The following is a 25,232-nucleotide window of genomic DNA, read 5'->3' on the forward strand; positions in this document are numbered from 1 at the left end:
TTCCCTGTAGCATTTCACACCAACAAGTGATGGCATCATGGTAATGGATGCTAATATGTGTTCTCTGCACTGGGCAGATCATTTGTGATGCTGCCAACATCATCACAAATGTGGAAGCCAAGTGGCCAGGCTCTGTACATGACTCACGAATCTTCCGGGAATGTACACTGAGCACCAAATTTGGACATGGTGGGTCGAAGTAACTGTGAAATATACAGAGACCAATTGCCACAGGGACGTTTGCACTGACATGTATTCTTCTGTCCTAGGAGAGTTCACTGGCCACCTGCTTGGTGATAGGGGGTACCCATGTCTACCCTATTTGCTCACCCCTTACCCTGACCCTGAACCGGGCCCACAGCAGCGTTATAATCTGGCCCATTGCAGGACACGGGCCAGAGTTGAAATGACCATTGGAATGCTCAAGGCCCGGTTCCAGTGCCTTCGTGGACTCAGGGTCACCCCAGAAAGGGCATGTGACATCATTGTGGCATGTGTGATCCTACACAACATTGCCACGATTAGAGGTGAACAGTGTCCAGCTGAACCAGACAACAGCAGTGATCCACACGATGAACATCCTGACCCACCCACGAACGTACAGGATGGAAGAGCAGTCAGAGACACCATATGCCACAACCATTTCCTGTGACCCGTCAACCCAACATGTTACAAGACAAATACACAGATACTGTGGTCAACTGCCTTTATTGGTCACCCTGTATGTCCTGTACACAAAGAATAAATGCGTATATTAGTATGTTGTACAAACACTGACATGATTCGTCCATCTATGATCACTCCACCCACCCTTAACTGTTGTTCCAGCAGTACAATCTCCAGCTTCGACTTTTGGATCTGCAGCTGGAGGTGCACCATTTCCATGTCGCACTTTCTTATCTTCCTGGCCAGATATGTCTTATACAGCTGCTTCACAGGGAGCTATTGCAACAAGGGACATAGCATTGGCATCCATAGTACATGCCTACTTAGGTTGGTTGTAAATCAGTGCTGAACAACCCACTGTGGAAAGGTTCGTTGTAGGAGTGGCTGGACCCTCTTCCTCTTCATTTCCAGCATCACTCTGCCGGGGACATAGTAAGTCCATGGTGTCATCATAGTACCACATTGTCGTCAGTTGTTATATTTTCCACTGTACACTGTATACCTCATAGTGTGGCTCTGTTGCGGCCTCCTCTGTAGCAGCTGTCACTGTTTCGTCATCATGTGCCTGTGGTGGAGACATTTAACAACATTGCTGTTCTACTGTTGACACATGTAGTCTGTGGAGTATTACGAGTACTCACAACTGCATGTCGGTCTGGCTCAACAGGGGGCTGCACCAGATGCAGTACACCATCACCGTCAACTGGAAGAATATGGGGTTCATACAGGTCACTCATGACTTATGTGGGCGCAAATGGCAATTACCAGACATACCAATCACCATACACCTCATTGTCAGTATGCTCTCAGAGACAACCGACACTGAGGGAAGGCAAAATCAGTAGGTGTCAGGGTGGAAACGCTTTTATGAGCTTTATGTTGCATTGAGGTATATGTTCATATGTTACACTTATTGGGAAAGGTACGGAATGTACTACTCGCTCTGTCTCTGGGAACAGGGAGCTCACCCTGTGGGAGGTTAACACACACACACGCATGTATGCAAAATTAAAGGACACTGCTATGCTCATAATAAAGACGTACCACTGCAGCTCGGTGTGTGTGAGTCTCTCCCTGGGCCCTCACCCGTGCAGCACGTTAACAGTTTCCAAGTGTCTCAGTGTTGTTTATTCACCTAACTGTTTGATGACTGTCATTCTCTGTCAGTAGGACAGTAACTTCACTACGACATAGTTCATTTTGGTCAAGGTGACTGTGCAGAATGGATGTATGCACGCCATGTATTGTTTTGGATTTACCCCTTATGTAGGCACTTGTGTCTTGTGGGGTTGTTGCCACAGAGGATGTCCCCGCAGAGATGCCTTCAGCCACAGGGCGCCCACTGTTTTGGCTGAGGGCCAACTGCTCAGCCTCTGTGGGTGGTGGTGGTGGAGGACCCCCACCTGTTTTTCGGGCCTCCGCTTTTTTTCTGTTGGCTGTGACGGCACACATTTGGGCATACAGAGTAGGCAAATGTGTACTTGTGATGTGCTCAGATAATTTCAATATGTGCTTACAGGTGGTATATTACTGTAGCCTCTAACTGCAATTGATTTACATAGGACACACAGACCAAGCACTATGGCTCATAATACAATTACACCTTACCTGTTTGGACTATGTTTTTATATTTCATTTTTACTTGCTGCCAGGAACGTTTGGGGCCTGTTGGGTTGCACCTGCGCTCACATCACGTCACAAAATAAAATGTATAACATAATAAATAGAATGACATATGATAAAATAACGTGTTATATGGGTGGAAATCCCTAGATCAATGTTTAAATTAACACTCACGCATTGACTCTGTCGGCTATGTTTTGCCATGCATGCTCCCTTTCCTTTGCAGCTGCGGCTGTGTTACTTTTTTTCTGCATGATGTGCATGCTGTCGGCATATGCTGCCATCAGAATTTCCGCCTCGAGCGCTGTGAAATACGTCGACCGCGCCTTCTTTCCCTCCGTCTCCATGGTGACTCGCTTAATCTGTGCTCCACTGATCGGGGCTTTATGTATCCTCGTGCGCGTGCTTAACTTGGGGTTGTAGCAACTCCGCGTTGACTGAACTAATTGTTATCAGCCTTTCTGAAACCGAATATTCCGAGTTGGACAGTTCGGGGTTACTCAACCCTGCGTATCGTTTTTCACTCTGAGTTTTCTAAACCGGCTTCCTGAAACAGGGCCCAGGAGGTGTATCACTCCGCTGGTTTTCTACTTAGTGACAGTGTTTACGTTGCAAATGTGCCTTTGTGACATTCATTAGTGCCCTCACTGACACACAAAACAAAACGACTACATAACAGAACAACTACACAAGACAACACAACACACTAAGTATACACTCCACACTAAACGTCACAAATCTCCCACATCAAAAATTCTCTCTCTCTCTCTCTCTCTCACTCGCTCGCTCTGTCTCGCTGCTGTTACCTTCACTCCTAAAACTTTTCCCTCTTCCTAAACAACCAAATCCCACGTGTTGACTTTTTTTTAAATTGGGCAACATGGTACATTTTTCCACCGATAGGAAAGAGGTGGCTTTTTTCCTTTCTTTACTGTTTTCGCGCTGTCCTTAGAAAATGCTTAAAACACACGCACACAAACGTGATGACAGTATTTAGAAAAAAGCGTGGCTCATATATATTATCATAACTCTGGATTTACTGACCTGTAATTAAAATTAAAAAACTTTGAAGTCCGAACTTTCAAAGTGGGCTGAATGCAGCTTGTTGCTATGTCAGCTTATATCAGTCATGTGATTTGGAGGTGCAGCGTGTCCGTGGACCACAGAGGGTTAATAACACTCATCTTCCTTCCATTTCCAGAGTTTAACATCCAACCACCTGTGTAAAATCCAAAATTCCCATGGTGTTGTTCAAAATGTGCTCTGGCACGATCATAAACATCGCTTGCTACTGAAAACAAGAAAAAAGCAGGTCCTGCTATGGGTTGAACCATTTGTTAATGGTGCAGGGGGGGGGGAACACTATGCAATATATTAAGTTTTAGCATTTATATTCGCTGTTGACTGCAACTACGCTCAAACTGTTAATGCTATCTTATTTTAATAAACAACACTGTCATATGCAAAACTAGGGTGGCACTTGGGGTGGCAAGGGATCATCGCTGGCTGATGGCGCGATATGGCAGCCTCGCTTCTGTCAGTCTTCCCCAGGGCAGCTGTGGCTACAACCATAGTTTGCCTCCACCAGTGTGTGAATGCGAGAGTGAATGAATAGTGGCATTGTAAAGCGCTTTGGGTGCCTTGAAAAGCGCTATATAAATCCAATCCATTATTATTATTATTATTATTTTAGGGTGGCACTTGCCACCCCATGCCACCCTTCTAGATCCGCACCTGTTTACGGCACATTTATTTATTTGTGATTCCTTTCATTTACTACAAAAGCATTTATTTATCGTGTAGACGAACCAGACTTGCTGTTAGAACTGCACTTCTTTTTTTATGTATATAAAACTAGATTAAATGTGTAGTTAAACATCTTCACACCAAGAGAAAAGGAAGTTTCGCTTGTTCGGCCCACTGACTACTTAAGATGAAAATGATCTGTATGTGGCCCAGGAAGTAAAATGAGGCTGACGTCCCTGCTGTAGACAGTGTTGGGGAGTAACGGAATACATGTACCGCCGTTACGTATTTAAAATACAAAATATTAGTAACTGTATTCCGTTACAGTTACCGTTTAAAAAGGTGGTATTCAGAATACAGTTACTTTGTTGAAATAAATGGATTACACAGCAGTACTTCCCTGTTTCATTTTGTCGCGGGTCAGGACTGTTTGGGTTTTGTTTGACAGCTACGTTCTGTTGTTCCAGGCAGCAGCGTTACGGTTGCCATGGTTACAGGGCAACGCTCTCTCTCTCTCTGCGACTGTGTGTTTCCTGGGTGAGAGAGCCCTTTTCGTTGTTGTTGTTGTGCTAAGCTAACAGGCAGAATGCTACAAGCATAGCTCTAAAGAATGTAGCATCACGGGCAGTATAGTCCGTGTTGCAGGGAGAATGGACTGCCATACACGTTGTGTCTGTGAGCGGGAGGAGGGAGAAAAAGGGGAGTGGAAAGGTACGAGTTGTCATCGAGCAAAAACGGGCGCTGGAAACATGTAAATATAATAATAACCACTGCAGCCAAGAAGACAGCCTGACGAGCCCAGTTGTAAGTAAGCTATTAAGACTCGACTGTACACCGTGTTCGTGTTTTCCTCCGAAAACAATAAGTTCTGTTGGAGCAGTCTTTCAACGCCTCTCTCTGTCTCTCGCAAGCAGAGTTGACCCACACAACAAAGTAAAGCTATTTTTCGGCTACGAGCCGACAGGGACCCCGCCGTATTAGTCAGAGGTCCCTTTACTACAGTTCGGAGTCGCGGACCTTCAGTAACAGTAATAAATCACACAGCAATAGTACATTCACGTTGTTGTAAAAAGCATGATAATATATTAAGTAATCCAAAGTATTCAGAATACGTTACTGTCATTGAGTAACGTAACGGAATACGTTACAGAATACATTTTGGGGCATGTATTCTGTATTCTGTAATGGAATACATTTTAAAAGTAACCTTCCCAACACTGGCTGTGGAGGATAGAGTTAAGTTGAATATCATATATAAAGTAGGCTATAAAAAATGTTGTTGTTTTTTTTTTACGTGTGACATAAACACAAGTGTGAATGTTTTTAAATATATTATCTAATTGAGTTTGACTTTTGACGGCTGCCCTCCAAATGACACACGCTGAGTGTACGAAATTCTCAAGTTCTACTTCGTCCTTGAACGCAGCACTCCTGTAACCCTGTGTGATGCGTGTGGGAGGAAGAGGAGGGCTACATCTGATGTACGTGCCCTGTCCACTCCGTAAAGATCTGCAGGAGGACACGTCCGAGCTGCCGTCCAAGTCTTTTCTCTTCTGCTGGCGTGAATCGGAGTAAAGCTGGAGCCGGCGGTTCACTGTCCGCCGCCCGAGGAGCGGCACTTCCAGTGGAGTGGCACCGAGCGCCAGCCTCCGCCTTGGACCGACGAACTGGCTGAGATGTCCCGGCACATCTACACCCGTCACGGGATAGCAGAGGGGATGCAGAAGCCCGTGTTTCAGGTAGAAAAGGAAAAAAAAACATGACGTGAAACAGCGAGAATCTGTAGCAAATGTTTTAATGATGAAGACAAATCTTAAAATATATGCAAATATGCACGGGGGGATAATGAAGCCCCCTTACTCCACACTACGATGACATACCTAATAATAATAATAATAATAATTGGAAAAAAAAAAGTCATCCTGCTCGTTGTCTTGGTGAGGATGCATTCATTATCTTCAACTAGTCCTCGAGGTGTTATTAGTCAAACTGAGACTGCACGGGATCTGCAGCGTGGCGTGAATTTGATTTATTCAAAAAGGAATGAAATTAGGTGCTCAATTATTAAGCACTTTATGACGGAGCCCAGCTCGTGATGCATGAGGTAGTTTAAAAAACTTTTCCAGAGAAGGGAGGTACTTTACCCCCTCCCATATTTTTTCAATGTTACAACATTTGCAGATTGTTAATGTAACTGTGTGCGCACTTAGATGTAATGAATGGGAGTGCTGCTATTTGATTACCAGGAAAGAATCAGATAGGAATCAGATATTATGAAGCATAATAATCAATGAAATAATTAATTTTCCCAAGACTATGTAGCCTAATAGTTGTGGTCAGAAATTCATCCTGCTCAGGATGGTTCAGGCTCGGGCTTGAATCACATTTCTTTGTGTTTTTGAACTGCTGACGTCACTAACTTTAAGGATTTTACTCCAGGTGGGGGGAAATTTTTGAACATTCAGTACATTAATCAGGCAAATAAAACATTATCTACTACAGAATGTGTGTAAATACAGAACTCAGCAAAGTGGCCTCGTTAGAGACTGTTATACACAGCAAAGGCACTTTTGCTTTGTGTTGTGATTTTCTGAAGTTATAGTTTGGCCATGCCTGCAATTTAAAATTAAGATGGGATCACTGAAAGTGATATTCCTCCCTCTGCTGTCACAAAGGGATATGATACCAGGCGCAAGAGTGTCATAAGAGCCAACCGCTGCAACCATTTACTATATTTCACCTCATTTCCTGCTCAAGTGAAGTATGCCGTCGCTGCACTTAAACAAATTGCTTGTGTGTGAAAATAGGTCAGAAAAAACTGAATCCGTACATCGGGGCAGTGTTCACGCAAAGCTGCACTTATCATAGACCTTAGTGTGACAGTCCGAGAAAGCATTAAAAGACCGGCTTCTTATAATCAGGTCATCACAGCAGACAAGAGACAGCTGGTTGGCATCAACGTCACTTTAACCAGAGAGACTGAGATGCTGGTTTTAACGGGGTTACTGAAAGGAAGGTGCCCTTGGGTTTGTCCTGTAGAGGAGAGGGGGATAAATAAAGGGAAGGGCCAACAAAAATACAATCACAAATATAAAATAAAAGAGCAGAGTTCATTCGCGGGTCTGTTTTGCCTTCATTAGGCTAACAGGGGGACTTACTCCAGACGCAGTCGACTGAAGAGGTCCGATGGCAGCACCACTTCCACCAGCTTCATCCTCAGACAGGTAGGACATGACGAACTTGAACTTTTAGAGGTCAAGCATAAACCTGACTGCATTTCTGCTTCGTCGAGGCATAGATCTGGTTAATACTGATGAAAGCTTCACCATGTAGCGCTGCACCTGGCTACAACACATATGACAAGCGTCTTTAGTTTAGGCAGCAACTCAGTTCAATTCAATTCAGTTTTATTCATATAGCACCAAATCACAACAACAGTTGCCTTGAGGTGCTTGATATTGTAATGAAAAAACCCTACAATAATACAGAGAAAACCCCAACTGTCAGATTAGGAAAAAGGAAGGAACAACTCTCTTTTAACAGGAAGAAACCTCAGGGGTCACCATCTGCTGCAACTGGTTTAGGGGTAAGGGGAGGGAGACGGGACAAAAGACACTGTGGAAGAGAGCCAGAGATTAATGGTCTTAGCAAACATCCTAATTGTGTCTTAATAGCCTACCAGGTCCTTTGGAAAGGAGTTAAAGAGCTATAAACAACACTATGAAGCACTTAAGACTAATAATTGATGCAAACCCCAGCTCTGACAGTGAGTGGTGAACACTTGCTGTTTGAAGATTTCCCTGGTGGAATGAAGTGTTTTTGAGAGCTCATCTCTGGACCACTGTTGATTTCTGACCTCAATCCATCATTACATAACTTTTGGTTAGACTCATATGGGTTTGGCTCCAATGTGAAGAGAAAACACTGTGGCAGCAGATAACATGTTGTCAGTCTAGAAGATGTTCTGCTGTAGTCCAGGGAATAGATGGCCTTGATTTGGTCTCACTTGGGAATTTAGCTAACTGACCTGTTTTTGAGTCATCTACCAAACTTTCACGAGTCACGGGAGCAGCGCCAGGCAACACTGTTTGGATGCACCGCCTCTTTTGTATATGTCACAGTGAAAACAAAATTCAATTTCTTAAGTCCCTTCTTTAATTCATAATGTGCTTGCGCCAGACTACTTTACAGTGCTTACCGTGGACTTTGACATCCTGCTGACAAGTTACCAAGGGAACCAAGGCTGCAGAGGCCATACAAAGATACAAGAATAGTTCATCTGTGACTACCTTTGTCCCAAAGCCCCACTCTTTCTCTCCCTTTTTCATGCTTTCAAACCTGACCTCAAACAAACTTGGTCACACGTGCTCTTTGGAGATACAGTAAATCAGGCCAAATCAAGTTGGAGAAAGAACTGAATCATCAGATGTCAGTTATGATGGTGTAGCCCTTCATTAGTCACAGAAATCATCTTTTTGTACATAATTCCATTTGAACAAAACTGAGCATAACACCAGATGATTAGCAATGTAAATAAAATATAAGATCTGTATTTTATTGAGCAGCACACTAATGAATGCAGTTTGTGTTCAGTGTAAACATCATCCATTAATTAGTGAATGCCTACTGCTTGACACTGGAGTAATAATATGACTCACAGGAAGTGAAGAAGGTGGAAAAGACAGTTTTGCAGACAGACCTCAAAGAAAGAAAGAGTAGACAAAAAGAAGGAGAGGCAAAAAGTAAAGCACAAGGACAGTGGAATGAAATGAAAGCTCTTGCCCACTCCATTTACTTATTACACACTCAGAGATTTCTGTAACGCCCCCGCTGTGATTTGTGTCATGACCGGTGTGATCGTCATCAGGTAAGAAGAGAAGGAGTGGGCTCTCTCTCTTTGATGCCCACGTGTATCCATAGTAACAGCCTTCAACAACAACAGGGGTCAAGCTGACAAGGTTGATTAGCAGAAAACTGCGCCGCCTCCTTTCTTTTCACAAGAAGGTAACAGTTTTTTTTTATTTATTTTACAGCAAAAACTCAATGAAAGGAGAAAAAAGTGAGATGAAGGCATTCTTTACAGCAGCCGAGGTAGATATCGAATGTTTTTATTGAACGTTCCTCCTCTACAGGTCATTTGTGGACATTACAGAATCATGGTCAACATTATAAATCTTCCCTGGACTCTGGAGTTATTAATGTTAGTTTGTTCAGCTCTGCAACGAGGGAGAAAAGGATTAGGCGTGATCCATGCGAATACCAATTTTTGTATCGTTTTCAAAATTTGGTTTTTAAATATTAGCCTTTTCTGTTGCAAATTGTGATCTTAGGCCAGTTCAAATGTGGCTATGTGATGTTAAGAGTCCAAGAAAGACCAAAAAAGTTGCAGTGTCACAGTTCAGTGCAGCCATTTACTGTCTGATCAATTTTTGTGGTTCCAAAGACAGATCACGTTGTACAGTACAGTAAAATGATGGTGATACCAGATGTCAGTAATTTACTGTAAATTACTTTGAAGTAACATTACATCACTCGTAACCTTGCAGTATTTCACTTTACAATGACATTACGATTGGAAAAAAAGAAAGAATAATGTTCATTTTACTGTGTGGGTGTGGTTTGACAAGATATGACAGGTTGTGTTGGCAGCATAAGCAAACAGCAATCCAACTGTCACCAGAATGCAATATAAATATTGCTCTTCACCCACTTCAAACCAGTAGGAGCACAAATACAAAATTTTTCATCTGTGTAATAACCAAAGATTGGCAGAAAATAGTGCATTTAACTAGGAGACCACAGGGATCAGGGCAAGGCGAGGTGGGGTCTGCCGTCTTCTGAATGACCTCTGGTGCTTGTCTTACAAAGAAAAATGAGAGAAAATGACTTAAATTAATTGTTTGCTCCAATGGACGGCTGTGTCACAATACAGGGACATTATGTTCCAGGAGATATGGATGACGAGTCTGAGTCACTGCATGTGATACCGAACAGATCTGCTGCCGAGATGGTAAAAAACTGATTCTCCCAGATGGTACGCAGAGCACCTACACACAGATGTTTATGTGTGCTGTTGGCGAGTGGATACCTGATCGAATCCTGAGCCAGGCTTTAAGGTCCATGAAAGGATTATTTATAAGACAGACTTGTAAAAAGGCCTTTAACCTTTCCTCCATAGCAACAACTTAAAGATGCAGATAGACACAGAAGATGAAACATTCAGCTTTTTTATTGTCTGTTTGGATTTGCATCTGTTTGCAACCAGTTTGCACTTCTCTCTGGTCACTTAGCATTTTTGTAGCAATTCTTGTAATGTGAATTTTCTATCTCCTTATGCTAATTTGTCATCTGTTTCTGTTCAGTTTTTGTCTCTGTACACAGTTTCAGGTTCTTTTGTCTGTTCAAAATCGTTTTGCAGCTGTCTGTATTCATCGCACCTCTTTCTTCGGCTGGCTCTATTTGACCCTCATGCATCTAATTATGTTTTGTTTTTAAGACTAGCTGCTGGTTTGCATCTTTGGAGGTCTTTGCAATTGTTAAATGCATTGACCTCTTAATAAGAAATGTTAACTCCCCCTTCAAACAGGGGTTCTGAACTCTTGAGGTTAGCTGGGTCTGTACTCGGGTAGGCCATTCAGCAGTTCTGAACTATGGTTGGGATTTTATCAGGAATTCCTGAATTCATATTAATATGAAACAATATATATGTAGCAAATGACAAGAAAGATCATCTCCTTCAAAGGTCCCACATTTACATTGTGTACAGCTCTCATTATCTTCGTTGTTTTTTTTTAGTCTTTCAGTTCTACCGGAATCTACTACTTATAACATAGACACTTCTCTACACATATGTATTAAAGATAGGTGCTATGAGTGGGAATAATTTTACAGTGCTGCTAACAGCAAGTACATGTATGTAATTTAATTTAGGGTTTATGCTGTCTAACAAAAAATGAGTAAAAAGCACCAACAACCGGTTGCAGCAGATGGCCCCGCCCCTCCCTGAGCCTGGTTCTGCTGGAGGTTTCTTCCTGTTAGAAGGGAGTTTTTCCTTCACTGTCGCCAAGTGCTTGCTCACAGGGAGTCATCTCATCGTTGTTGTTTTCTCTGTATGTGGGGTTTTTAATCTACAATATAAAGTGCCTTGAGGCAACTCTTGTTGTGATTTGGCACCATATAAATAATGTTGAATTAAATTATTCAAAGCAGAATAATTGTCATTTGGGGAACTCTGAGCTTATTAAAACCAGTCTGTCTTGATAACACAGACATAAACATATATGTATATATTTAAAAACCCCAAACCAAGCAATTTATGTTTATCATGGTTCAAAGGTGAAGGCACAGATTATCTTTTTTTCTTGGTGTTGGAATTAATGAGCCTAGGTCAAGTTAATTCCTACTCTAGCTGTCTCTTACTTACAGTTAATTCAGTTGATGCTGACATCCAAATGACGGGAAGAAAAGGGGTTTCACACGTAGCAGACCTTTTATTTTGAGATGTCCTGAGGACACAACAAGAGTACAGTGATGAATTTTGGTGGACCAATAGATGTTCTCAGCAGAAAATGACCTCTTAGTCACAGCCGAATTTCCTGACTGCCTCTGTTACGTCGCCTGAATTAATTTCTTATCTCACATTCACGTCCTGGATCGTCGTGTTTTCATTCTCTAAATCTGTTCCGTTGCTTTACATGAATAAATCTTGGAATCATGAATGAATGTAAGGCTCGCAGAGTTAATTGATTGAATTCATTGTGAGATTGATAAACCTATAATGCCGTCCCGGAAATTTAATTTGCCTTGCCGACTCACGATACATCAAACAGAGGCAACTCTTTAACCTCATCTTTCAGCTTGCAGCTTGCAAAGTGATAAGGAAGAGACTTCACACTGCTAATCCGCCTTATGTAGGTCACATGGCTAAACTCAACAGCCTTTAATTTGTGAATTACTTGATGGGCCAAGCCACCGCTGCCGTCGCTCGCAGCTGGTATTGCACGCTAGTTTGTCAGCACCTCCTGAGTAGATGATGGAGACAATCTCATAAATTACAAATGAAAGGTACTTTGTTATCAGTTGGAAATGATTGCATGCTTAATTTAGAAAATGGCAAAAGGAGTGGGAGCAAGTTGGAGTGCCTTTCTAGCTGAGAAACTAAAGTTCCTTTCTGGCTTGTCTGACATTTCTTGCACTTTGTTTCTCTGGGATGTTACATTTTGTCTCTTGATTGGGCACAGCGTGTGTTGGAGACATAAAACGCCTAAACGAGTTCTCACATGTTCAACCTGTTTCTACCCTGATAGGTTTTCTGATTTTTAAAGGATCTAACTGAACTCAAATGGATGACAGTGACAGCTCGAGATATGAGTAAGAACACAAACTCTTTGTGCCTCTCTTATCCACTTTGTTCCATTATTAGTTCAGTTTCTTGTCATTTTTGCAGCCTGTGTGCGTATGTGTTTATTTTCAGTAAGGTAATGTTGCTCGAGCTGTCGTGTTACACGTGATATCTAATTATACCACCAGATCTACGTGGCAGCTCGGACCCACTTTTCTCCAGAAGCATATTTCACCCTTTGTGCTCTTTCTGTTTTGCTTCCCATCTTTCTTTATTTCTCTCTTTCTTTAAAAAAAAAAAAAAAGCACCCTTATATGTGATATTTCATGCAGCTTCAGCCTGAATAAAATGACCTTTATTCTGAAAGGTCTCCCTTTGATCTACTGTTCCACACGGGCCAGAGGGGGTCTGCTGGGAGCTGCTGTGCAGAATAAAGACACAGAGCAATATCTAAATAATAATGGATTGGATTTATATAGCGCTTTTCAAGGCACCCAAAGCGCTTTACAATACCACTATTCATTCACTCTCACATTCATACACTGATGTGAGAGTGATGAATGATGAGGATGTAGCACCCGGCTCTGTGCCTCCACTAAAATACGTGCAGGATAGACACAAAAAAATCAGATGTTTTGGGAAGAGCTTGTTCGGAGCAAGCTTAAAAAAAAGGAAAAGGAAAAAAGCGTGGCGATGTTGATGAAGATGCATTATCGGATCAAGAGAGGGTGCTGTTGCTCTACTATGCCAAACAAATGGCAACGTCCCAGTGCCAAACTTGTTTGAGTAGAATCATTGCTGAGTTTGTGTAACGTGTGTGTGTCTGTGTATTTTTAACAGGGAAATTTATATTATTATTGTGAATAGTATCAAGAATTTCTTTTAAAGCTCAAAGCCAAAGGAGGGAAATATGAATTGCAAAACAAATACTGTAATTTACCTTATTAATGATTTTCATGTATGTTTGTATTTCTGAGGTGTTTACTCTGAAAATAAACAGTCTTTCAGCTGCACAAATGAAAACCTTTTGTACAGCAATGAATTCAAAGTCTTTATCTAATTTGTAGCTTAACATCCTGCGGTAATTATGGGATGGTTAAAATAGGAATCTATATTTTTTAAATGCACTGTTGTTTCACATGTAAAGTAGTTATAATAGCAACAGATGCTGTCCATGAAAGGTGTCAAACTGTAGATTTGAAGTTCTCTAGCTTTTCTTGATTGATCTCCTCTGCCATCACTCTCCCTGTAGCAGATATTTACAGATTGATTTTTACGGCTCCGGTGTGTTCATGAAGCTGTAAAGACGCGGGCGCTCCTTGTAGCGGAGCAGCGGCTCGATCGCATCGAGTCTGCCTCTCGTTCTAAGTATCATCACTCAGCTGTTTGCCTTAGCTGCCGTTCTGCATGTGCAAATTAAATGTCGGTGTTTAGTGTGAAAGATTACCTCACGCTCACATACAAGGACAGGATTGACACGGCTTGCTGGTTAATGATGCTCTCAGGCTGCAGACGCCCCCGCCTCTTTCTCTTCTCTCTTCCTTATTCACAGCCAGCCGGGCTGACTGGAGCCTGCATCGGCCAATCGGCAGCCTGCATCTCACGTCTGTCATCAACCAGTGCTGGGGAAGGGATTGGCTCGTGCAATCTCAGCTTGGAAGGCAGATGAAATGCCAGGTCTGCTCAGCCTCTGGGGATAGCCAAGCTTGCCTTATAATGGGAAACAACACTTGTTTGACCTGGGAGCAGTAACATCTAATTCAGCATTAGGAGAAGACTGGACTCCAGCTTTTTTCCCTTTTCTTTTATAAATCTGTTGTTCTTCTGTGATCTGGGTTCTTTTTCATCTACCTTCATGTGGAGGAAGAGACTGCTGGTGCTCTCTGTCACTCCCCTATCCTCATCATCCATCCTCTCCAGAACAGGTTGATCTTGAGCCATTTCGAACTATTTTTGCACTGAAGAGCTCATTTTTGGGAACCTCACTCCTCCATGTACGATAACTTGTACCTTCATGGATTTGAAGACTCGGAGGCGGTGAGTGGAGAGTGGCGTCTGGCACTTGTAAACCACGCTGTTCTGTTCCGTCGTGGCTGCTTGATCCATACATAAACTCCCACAGAATGCGTTGAGACTTGAGTGGGCTGAGCGTGCACTCACCTCGGGGGAGTTAGAGGAAGGTGTGTGTGTGTGTGAGTGTGCATTTGTGTGCATGTCTCCTCAACCGGTCAAAAAGAAAAATACAGTTTTCTCACTGATACTATCAGCTTGGACGCCAGTTCTCCTCCTGTCTGGGCCGGCTGTCTGCAAAGCTGAAAAGTATTGTCTTTACCATGTATGGCTGACTGGCCGGTATGCATGCTGTTTGCCTCTGTTTATGAGCATTGTGAGCACGTCTGCATGATTCCTGTGTGCCTCCACCTTTATCAAACCCCACTGTACATCATCATGGTTTATTGAAAAGGCCAACAAACATAATCAGCATTCACTACGGCCATCTGCGTGATGCTGATGTGCTGATGCGTGCCAACTGTTACATTCGTCACTCGCAGCATGAATGCCTTTATGTTCGAGAAACACGTTGCCATTAAGGGAATTCTCATCTTTGCCACAGATAAGTGTGCGTAGGCACCTTTAATACAAAGAGGCAGACAGCAAGAAAAATCTGCGGAAGCAGAGAAAAATGCTTACAAAGGCAAGGAATATAGAAACTGCTGCCGGGTGGGGAGGAGGGAGGGAATCCCACTGAGGCAGAATCTGTCAGAACCTTTCCATAAGTCCACCTGAGATACCGGCTGCCTCATAAAGACTAAAAAGTAGAGTTAGCATGTTCTGTCCTGTCTGCAGCGTATACAGAGAGATCTTCTGTGTTTGCGTTGTTGTTTGTTGTGACTTTGAAAAATGTGTTCATTTTTATGTGCCAAGTTTTGTAGGTGGTGTGGTATTAGTAGCTTCTCTTTGCTGTTGTTTCTTTCCTGCATTGGGAGTTATTTCCAAAAACTCAAATTTCAGGCCTTACACTCAAAAGCTCTGAGTGCCCAAAATAACTCTCTTAATTTAGTTACTCTCTTAGCTGATAGTACAGCAAGATCCAGAAATAACATGTTTATTTTTTATTATTATTATACGTCAGAATAACTAATGAGCCTGAAGACAGTTTACTCCCATGTGAGACTGCTCGGGAAATGGATTCGGGAAAATCCCAGTACTCTCTAGAAACTGTCTCATACAGGATAAAACTGGATCCATTCAGTCCTTCATTACTACTAAGTCAAAAACACACTACGTTTGATCCTGCTGGTCAATTACAGTGAATCAGTCAATGAGTATTTCTGTCAATACAGGCAGCCTTTGGTTCTGTGTACTTTAATAAGTACTATTAAATCAAACCTGGAGAACTTGTTCATGCACTCTGTTGGGCTGCTGTGTTCCACATTGTTCCATATTTAGCTGTACTGGCAGCGTCACAGAACACACCTTTGACCTTACTGACCTTGTGGTTTGCTATCAGCACTTATCTTTAGCTTGTTTTGTTTTTTTAAAGCCAGGAATGTCACACAGACTTGTCATTCATTTCATTTCCAGCATATATTAAACTGCAGGCTCTCTTGTGTGACTTATTTTCAGTAAGAGTTTTGGAGTGACATTGTTTGACACACGAATATATTCTATGTGTTTGGCGTTTATGACCTTCCCACCTTTTTTTTTTTTTTTGACGATTACTCCTTCTTTTCCAAAGCTCAACATTTTCCAGCCCTCGGACAGTTTCACTAGAAATGTTAGTCAAGTAAAATTAACACTCCAAATTAAAAATCCAGAACAAGTGTTTTACCCAAGACTACCCAGAAAGCAGCTTTTTGGTCCATTTTAAAAATGTTTAGCAGAACATGCAGGACTTTCCGTTTTGTGGCCTTGATCCATTTTTATCTGATGATGTAATATTTAGAGTCATAGTTGGTGGAAACTTCCATATGAGTATTATTCTTTTTTTGCAGAGTCACTGTCCTTCCCTAGCTTCTGGTAGTGATGTAAACCACTTTCTACCCTTCTGCAAACATACAGTATTGTTCACTGCATGACTCACCTTTATAACAGGTATTATGAAAAACACAAAGCCCAGTAAACCTTCTGCGCTGGCTCATAGTAGTTTTACTATTGCAAATAGTAGTGCAAACGTGGAAGCAGCGCCTGAAGAAGACACTGTTTATTTCTAAACCAAGTCTTTCCATTATACACTCACTGGACCCCTTGGTACTCAAAGGTTTCATCCATTTTTCGTCTTCAGAGTTGTTTTAATTCTTTGTTGTGCAGGTTCAAAAAGGTATTGGAAACTTTGCTCATGGATTTTGGTCCAGTTTGACATCGCAGTATCAAACAGTTTTTGCAGTCGCTGTCAACAAATCACCCATTCCACCGCATACATCATGGATTGAGATCTATTGGCTTTTTGGCTGTTTAAGTACAGTGAACTTACTCATGGTAAAGTAGCCTGTTTGAAATTATTTGAACTTTGTGACAGGACACATCCTGTTGGAAGCAAAAGCAAAATGTACAGCAAACTCTGGCATTTAAAGGGTGCTGAGATGGTACTGAGGGCGATACTCTATTTTCTCTTTTTTTGGCCATGCTCTGTAAACCCAAGAGGTGTATACCCAAAACCCTGCGCTGAATCATACTTGTTATTAATCTCTGGCTCTTTTCCACAGCATGTCTTTTATCCTGTCTTCCTTCTCTCTCCCCAACCGGTCGCAGCAGATGGCCCCGCCCCTCCCTGAGTCTGGTTCTGCCGGAGGTTTCTTCCTGTTAAAAGGGAGTTTTTCCTTCCCACTGTCGCCAAAGTGCTTGCTCATAGGGGGTCATATCATTGTTGGGGTTTTTTTTCTCTGTATGTATTATTGTAGGGTCTACCTTACAATATAAAGCGCCTTGAGGCGACTGTTGTTGTGATTTGGCGCTGTAGAAATAAAATTGAATTGAATGGTTTTGTAGGAAAATCCCATAGACTGCGACCAACAATCATGCCATGCTCAATTCAGTTAACTTCAACAAGATATTTATGATGACGTCTAAATGCGTTGAATTGGCTGCTCAGATATTTGCATTCATGAGCAAGTGAACAGGTATATCTAACAGAGTGAGTACACAAGGAGCTAAAGGCCCAAAGTGGGCCAGGTTTTCAAAGAACTTAGAGACGTTTATCCCTTAAAGCTACTGGATGCAGTGTTGGTGCCAGCTGAGTGTGCTGAGGAGGGAATGCTTTTCGTCTTACAGTCTGGGACTGATAGTCACATAGGTCAGGGGAGGAAGATGATTGGAGATGGGAGAACGGACTGAGCTTCGGCATCTGGACAGATAAGGTTAGAGTGTGGCATGACGGACTCAAGACCGGCCACTTGACACTTCGATAATGAGCCACAGTTTGTGCAGAAACGAAAAGCGGGGGGTAGGAGTCTTTGCTTGTGTAATGTGCATGACAGTAATTTTAGACATGCCTTGTGTTGACTGACGTCTTTGTCATGCATTAATAACTTCAGGTTTGTAAAGTGGCAGATGTAGGGATCTGAGGTAATATGGCCTGATTTTAAAACACTACTACTAGTAACAACTGGATTTTTATTCTTACTTTTGAGATGATTGCTTCCAATAAACGTGCACAAGGGTATGAAAAATAAACTGTTATTTTACATTATAATATAATGTAAAAGTAAAGCTACTGTTTAAAACAATAGGTTCATGTTATAAACAAAGCCAGCCTCCATGTTGAAGATAAAATGTACATTATTCTGTGTTACAAAAAGATGTAGTTTGTTATTTTAAAAGAAAAAAACATACATCAGGTGATACTCTGCAGTGGGCAGCTGTGTGGTGGTTTTATTTCTTTTTCTCCACTCTTCCAGCTATAGATTTCATTTGTAATGAGGCAGTAAATAACAGTTATTTGTACCAACCAAAGACTCCCATGGCTCTGAATGGATCATTAGCGGAGACGCCTGCAAGCCCTGGACAAAGACATTAATCCACACTGTCCAGCCTGGCAGGTTGACTTCAAAGACTTATTCTAGTACCAATGCCCTGTTACACATTTTGCCCTGTTACACATTTTCATTTAATTTTTGATGTCCAGTGGGAGTGATAGTCACCAAACCCATGCTTCAAGCTCCCAAAAAGGCCATATTCAGGATAGGAACACATCTTTTCATAATCTCTTTGAAAGGTTGCAAATGGGGGACAAAGACATTCAACTAAAAAAATTAAGGCACTTTAAAAAATAATCGAATGCATTTCAAACTGCTTCACAAGTGACAGACAGGATGGAAATATAAGAGAAACAAATATGAAGAAATCAGTATCCAAACAAGATTTTGTCTACTGCTCCATGCGAGATTTGTGTCCTCCATGAGCTCACCATAGCAAACCTGCATCAAAGTTTCTCAGGTGTACTGACCCAGTCAAACTCCCCATCTGCCACTGTCCCCCGAGTCGATCCCTGACAACAGTTGGGTGAGCCTCCTTGCCTCCTGGGGTAAGTGAGCATAAAGAGGGTGGCACGGTAGTGAGCACTGTTCCCTCACAGCAAGAATATCCCGATTCTGAATCCACCGCTCAGCCTTTCTGTGTCAAGTTTGGATGTTCTCCATGTGCCACATGGGTTCTCTCCTTGTACTCTGACTCCCTCCAACAGGGCAAAGACATGCATGGTAAGTTGGTTGGTGATTCTAACCTTAGAAATGAACATTAGCTCGAATGGTTCTGTTCTGTATCTCTACTGACGTGTCCACGTGGTATGGGTTTGTGAGCTTTTACCCTGAGACGGCTGGGTTAGACTGCCTAAATTGGAAAAGGAATTAGCAGAAAATGGATAGATGAAACATATCAAGAGATGAATGCATAACAAAAAAAAATGCATTTGATGGAAAAGTTTGGAAAGACAATTCTGAATTATTCTGAAAGACAATGGGAGTGAATTATCAGTCACTCCCATTAGCAAACCATGACAATTCCAAGTTATATAGCATATTTGAAACAACCTCAGTTGACCAAGATGCTGTGCAATGTAATTATTAACGTGCAATTATTAGCATGTTAATAATTACATTAACGTACGTTAATTACATTAATATAAAACATAATTACACATGTGTTATATTACATAACACATATGTAATATCATACATACACATGCAGCGAGAGTTCTGTTTGTCATGCCAGATGATCTTGATGACGACGGCCTCGAAGCAGTGCATCACGCCTTAGTCAGAAGTCAAGGGTTTATAAGCATGTGTCATGCTGCCTGCAGCTTTGCACCATCGTTGTCATATATATGTGAAGAATCACAGCTTTCACATATTTTAAGATGAAACTGGAATAGCGGTGTGCGTTTGGCATCTAGTTGTAATATTTCAACGATAGTAAGATATTCCCAAAACAAACTATTTTCTGACATTTGCTCAAAAAGTCTTTCTTCACCACATATGACATTCTAAGATGAGACAAATGATGCTCTTTTTATAATATGGCATAGCTGCACCCTCCTTCTTCAGTCCTTTTCCTGCATGGATAGGTTGTTTTAAATAGAGCGTCTGGCAGCATCCATGGGGGAACAGACTGTCCTGTCATCTGCTAGGTAAACATTTATGCTAAAGTCCAGTTTTTCAGCCCATTTAGCCGAAACTGCAGGACTCTGAACATCCACCAGCTGGCTACTCGGCAGAACTGAATGCTGAATCCGCCTGAGTTGATGAGCTGGAGACATACTGGTATGAAGCAACAAGGCATGTCTGTATTTAAACTGGTGTAACTGAGCACATTCACATGAATATTAGCGTGTATTAAGACTGAAATGAGGTATTGTGTTTTATTGTATTAATTATCGGCCTTTTTTTCAATCATTCATCATCTCCTGACATCTGCTTTCACAGTTTCCCCAGTTATTAAATATCATGGTGTCTGAATGAAGCTGACAGACAGAATCGGAGTGTTAGTTTGTTCTCTGTGACTTTATTTCTGGCACACACAGGAACATGATATTCTGAGTTTTGTTCTGTTTTGAGTGGATGGATGGCATGACGACTCCGGGGCACAATACTGTTTAACTGTTTAGAAAGAAGATATTTAACTCCACCTGGGCGGGGCCTTTCTGTGTGGAGTTTGCATGTTGTCCCTGTTTTTGCGTGGGTTCTCTCTGGGTACTCTGACATCCTCCCACCATCCAAAAACATGCTGTTAGTGGGCTTAGGTTAAATGGTGATTCTAAATTGCTCATAGGGGTGAATGTGAGTGTGAATGGTTGTCTGTCTTTCTGTGTTAGCCTCTCGCCCTATGGTAGCTGGGATATGGTGGAAGAGGGAGGATGGATGGATGGATGGATGGATGATGGACACTTTTTAAGGATTTTGTTTTGCTATCATATATTTCTTCATTTGTTTTGATGTTAATCAGGACATGTTGTTTCATGTGTCACATGGTGGGAAATGAGCTGCTTTGATTGATGAACAGCGATATGAAAGAAAAGAAGTCATTAAAATGAATGAATACATTCATGCATTACGTCATTACTCCTTCATTATACATTACATCATACCACGTGGTTTGGTAGCATAGTCGTCTTTTCAGATATTGCATAACATTTTCACAGTACGCGTTAACTGAATGTCTGTAGTGCTTTGTTCCTGTAACTATAGTCCAAGTGACAGATACAAGCAGTCAGATTTGCAAATAAAGAGATTTATTAATGCCTGCAGGCAGGTGGGTTACATGAACTGTGAGGCCAGTGAATCATAAATGATATTGACATTGCTGGTGGCAACTATTTTAGCAGCTATGTTCCGTCTCATCATTCAGCCATTTCCCTTATTTAATGCTGGTGACAAGGAGAATAACTGGCTCATGACCCTGGAGAGAAGGGTGTGCACAGCAGCCTGCAGGCCACAGAACATAGTACATTGCCTCTACCCTGAATGGAAAGCACTGATTAGCAGAAATTAACATTTGAACCCCAGAGACTCTATGCAGTCTAATACAGTGCACTGAGTTAGACCTTTCCTGCTAGTAAGACACGTGTCCAGTGTCCATGCTTATGTAATTATTCATCTGCACCTACAATAATTTTGATTACTGTATGGGTTTGGATTGTTTTCGGAAGCTTTTCAAAGACCAAAGGAGGGTAACTGACTGATATTTTGCTCAGTAAATGTTTTCTTCTCAATTTAACAACATATTAGCTGTGATCTCAAGTACTGTTCAAGTCTGCTAAGGCAAAGTTACAGTATGTTGCTTTGGCCATTTATTGGACTTTTTTGGTTTAGAACATCACTATTTTATCCACAGTGACGACACAGGATTTTAAAATGCTGTGGCTGTTTATATAAAATAGTCCTTGAAGCATTTCTCAGTCGCAGTAGTATCTTGAAAATGCCTCTGATTGCTTAATTAGGCAGTTACTGTAAAGCATTATCAAAATTAAAGTTGATTTCAATTATCGCAAGACTTTAAAACTGCATGGATTATATCAGCATTCAAAATGGTTCAAAGGTTTGGTTCTAATAGTTTTGTTGCTAAAGTAACAATTTCCTCTATAAATAAACAATTTCTAGTAATGTTTATAATCTCATGGGATCTACATCCACTACTGATGAAGTGTCCCAAATATTTAATATTATAATCTAGATCAGATTTCTAATCCCTAAACCTAACCAAGGAAGGTAAAAAGAAACTAAAAAATGGCAGAATAGCTTATGATAAAAGACCGAAACACCCTGTGAATTTGAGGCACACAACGACGTGTCCCGCTGGTAAAGTTTCCGGGTTGCCTTTCCTCATAGTAGCCATCCCTCAAGACTTTCTCCATTTGAAGGAATGCACTATAAGGGATTGTAACATATAGTCATTTTATTGAATCATCACATAACAGGACATTGACTTTTTCTCTGTTTTACTTGTGTCCATAATTTTCCTCTCGCCTGCTTTGATTCTTTGCTCATACAGAGGCTGCTAGCTTTAGCCTTGGCTACTTTGCCTTTTTAACTTAAAATGTCCATGTTCAGTTGGGTAGGTTATAATTCAGGTGTCTGATTAGGTTTGCTGTTACAGGCCCCTTCTACATTGTCTCTTACAGTGAAGAGCGTCTACACTAACGCCGTGTTAGTGGCTGCGCATGTGTGCATGTTACACATGCGTAGACTGGGTTGTATGCAAGGCTGACTGGTTGCTCACTGGTCCAAGTTAAAAACCCTGGAAACTGCCCAATACTGGTCCCTGGCGCATCAACAGGAGCATCCATCTGTCCATTTGCTTCCGCTTATAGAGCTCAGGGGAGGGGGGCTTAACCAGCTGCCATAGGGTGAAAGGTGGGGTATGAACTGGACTGGTCACCAGTCTGTCCCAGGGCTAACACAGAGAGTTAGAGAAACATTCACACCTACAGATAATCAATAACAACCATGTAACCTAATAACCTCCATATCTCTGGAGTGTGTGAGTGTCTGTTTTTGGTCACATATTGGTATTTTTAATGTTTAGTAACTCCTCTATTTGTCCCTGTAATTGTTAACTAGTCTGTTTTTAACTCAAAATAAACACTTTTTCACCAATGCATTTTTCAACTGCATAAAATTCAGTGTATTCAAAAACTATATTACCACTATAATTAAAAGATTTCACAGTGTTCAAGCACTCTGTTCTGCCATGGTGCAGTTGTAGCAAATTGAACTGTTGCCAGTTCTCCCACATGGCATTACAAACAGTAACAGTACCGGTCAGCCAAAGGTGACGTCCTCAGAGCCAAGATTTGCATTACTGCTGTGAGTTGACAGTGTAAGCAAACTATAAGTCAGCCCTGTTTGAAAATAGAGGCCTTGTACACTGTGGCTGAAAGCACTTGTTATGACTGATGGGTTTGTATTCCAGGTCCATTATCCCAACTCATGTGCAAGAAGTGTGTTCTTTTTGTTTCACTCTCATGAGCCTATAGCATTAAGCTGATATAGTCACCTTAAATATTCAGGAAGGCAGGAATAGTTTTAAATGGTTTATTCCCAGAAGTGTGGCACAGAGGCTTGCAGGGTAGCCAACAAGTAAGCAGACAGGTAACAGGAACAAACTGGAGACTGGGCAACTTCAAATCAACTGTGCATTGAATTGGACCACTGCTTATCAAGAATTAAATCATGCTAGCTGTGCTATGGCCTGCATAGATCTTAGACGATCCTTTTGCTGGAAAACCACACATTCCCAGTGAATCACAGATGTAAGTCACAATGGATAGGATGCCTTTTATTGGTGGGGTGTCCAAACCATCCTTTGTATTACTAGAGCTTTGCTGGTGTTGATTAGCAGTAGTAGCGACAGGCTCTTGGTGGAACCTTGTAATGACTCTAGTCAGGATACTGGTGAGGTCTGGCACCCAAAAAGATTTATTGTTTAGTGCATGGCTGTTACAAGAACATCAGCCCCAGTTTCCATTTAAATTGAACTTATCCATAAGCTCTTTGGTGCAAAACACCATTTTGCCATTCTTTGCCTTTATTGCTACTGTAACAGCAACACAGATGCGATCTGTTTCACCAAGCCAGCTGGCAATTTATTTGCTGTGTCTATGAACTCAAAAGCACTTTTTTCCTCCCACAGAACTTGCTTCACACAAGTGAAATGTCCTCTCCCACCAAATCAAGTTTGCAAATTGCTTCAGTAATTATTCCTTCTTAATCCTTCTTAATACCATAAGGGAGGACAAAATATCAGCTGTGCAAAATATCCTGCAGTGTGCTTCCCTCACTGCAGGATGGGCAGCTCACTGTATTTGATGCCTGGAGCCTGTTGAGTGCAATGATGTTGTAATAATTCTCTGCTGTGGGAAAATGTGCTTCCCAGCTGAGCATTCACTGTTGTTTCAAATTATGTTGACACATTTTTTTTTTCAGCTAGTTGGTCAGAATCTTGCTCTTGTTGTAGTTCACAATCATTTTATCTGCCTTGAATAAGTGGGTGGGTGTTTTTACTGCTCCTCTAGCCCAGCAGTTAAAATGCCCAACACTGACTCTGCTGCAGAGTGACAGTTATGACATGTGATCAAACTGATCTTCAGCCTGAAGCAGACTTTATATTTATATACAGGCACACATACTTAAGAATAATGCCAGACAAGAATTAGCCTGAAACTCTCCACAAACCCAAATATGGTAAAAGGGGCGACACAAAAATACCACATTGGTACTGATGCCCCAAGGAGGGAATCCCTGGGTTGAGCTAACCAACTGACCTGCTATCTCTTCCTGTACTTGGCGCCTCTCTCAACTGTCTCTATCGATTAATCCCCCAAACCTTATATTTACCATGCACAATTTCTACTTTTCCTGGTGTCTGTATAGGAAAAACACAGTATGGAGCAAAAATGTGGACATTAATAAAATTAGAAAAGTTACAGAAAAAAACTAAAATAAATTAGTTTCAAGAAATATTTTAACTTGAACTTACCTGTCAGAATTAAGATAAGAGACCTAGTACTGTTCTCATGTCTGTCTTAAAGTAAACTTTACACAGACAATGTATAAACTCACACTTTCCCTGTGATAGACAGTTTGATTACATTCTCACATCATGTGAAACTTTTACTAACAGCAGCTAACAGAGGCTAACAGCGGCTAATGAGGGCTAACAGTAGCTAACAGTAGCTAACAGAGGCTAACAGCAGCAAAGCCTGCACTTACCAACAGAAAATTTCAGGATATCCTCAGTTTCTAACTCTCATCTGACAGTTTCAGAGTAAATAGATATGAACACCTGCTATATTGACAGCTGAGGTAGACAGTTAATTGACAGCCTATACTCAACACAGATTTATGGCAGCCAGCCTTGTCTG

General features: G+C 41.6%; 2 protein-coding genes across 6 annotated transcripts in view; one reads left to right on the forward strand and one right to left on the reverse strand.

The window, feature by feature from the left end:
* Positions 1-527: 527 nt before the first annotated feature.
* LOC146556211 (uncharacterized) lies at positions 528-3,705 on the reverse strand. 2 transcript variants are annotated; one of them, XM_085250318.1, is made up of 6 exons: positions 2,464-3,705; positions 1,926-2,345; positions 1,308-1,369; positions 1,169-1,231; positions 1,025-1,084; positions 528-942 (listed from the first exon to the last, which is right to left on the reverse strand). In XM_085250318.1, the coding sequence occupies exons 2-6, from the start codon at positions 2,116-2,118 to the stop codon at positions 715-717; spliced, it is 606 nt and encodes a 201-aa protein (XP_085106444.1). In that variant the 5' UTR covers positions 2,119-2,345; positions 2,464-3,705; the 3' UTR covers positions 528-714. The 2 variants fall into 2 exon arrangements, with proteins under 2 accessions (XP_085106444.1, XP_085106443.1); XM_085250317.1 differs by having other exon boundaries at positions 1,926-3,705.
* Positions 3,706-4,708: 1,003 nt separating this feature from the next.
* Positions 4,709-25,232, forward strand: part of cacnb4a (calcium channel, voltage-dependent, beta 4a subunit) — a 34,031-nt gene continuing 13,507 nt past the window's right edge. The window contains exons 1-3 of one of the 4 annotated variants that reach the window (XM_085250653.1): positions 4,709-4,839; positions 5,462-5,774; positions 7,176-7,259. In XM_085250653.1, coding sequence (XP_085106779.1) covers positions 5,712-5,774; positions 7,176-7,259 — 147 coding nt within the window. In that variant the 5' untranslated portion in view covers positions 4,709-4,839; positions 5,462-5,711. Of the gene's footprint in view, positions 4,840-5,461; positions 5,775-7,175; positions 7,260-14,029; positions 14,414-25,232 lie in introns of those variants that run through there. The other 3 variants (XM_085250652.1, XM_085250655.1, XM_085250654.1) reach the window with 3 other exon arrangements.

Source organism: Mchenga conophoros, linkage group LG16 (assembly GCF_057382185.1).
Source record: "Mchenga conophoros isolate Kocher_MC1m ecotype Shallow Benthic linkage group LG16, M_conophoros_male_GT1.1, whole genome shotgun sequence".
Lineage (NCBI taxonomy): Eukaryota > Metazoa > Chordata > Actinopteri > Cichliformes > Cichlidae > Mchenga > Mchenga conophoros.

Excerpts from the sequence above, each read along its gene's own strand:
- LOC146556211 (XM_085250318.1), bottom strand. The coding sequence starts at position 2,118 with ATGTGTGCCGTCACAGCCAACAGAAAAAAAGCGGAGGCCCGAAAAACA. Across the intron at positions 1,370-1,925 it reads CACAAGTGCCTACATAAGGG|TTGACGGTGATGGTGTACTG; the intron begins GTAAATCCAAAA and ends ATATTCTTCCAG. Across the intron at positions 1,232-1,307 it reads AGCCAGACCGACATGCAGTT|GCACATGATGACGAAACAGT; the intron begins GTGAGTACTCGT and ends TCTCCACCACAG.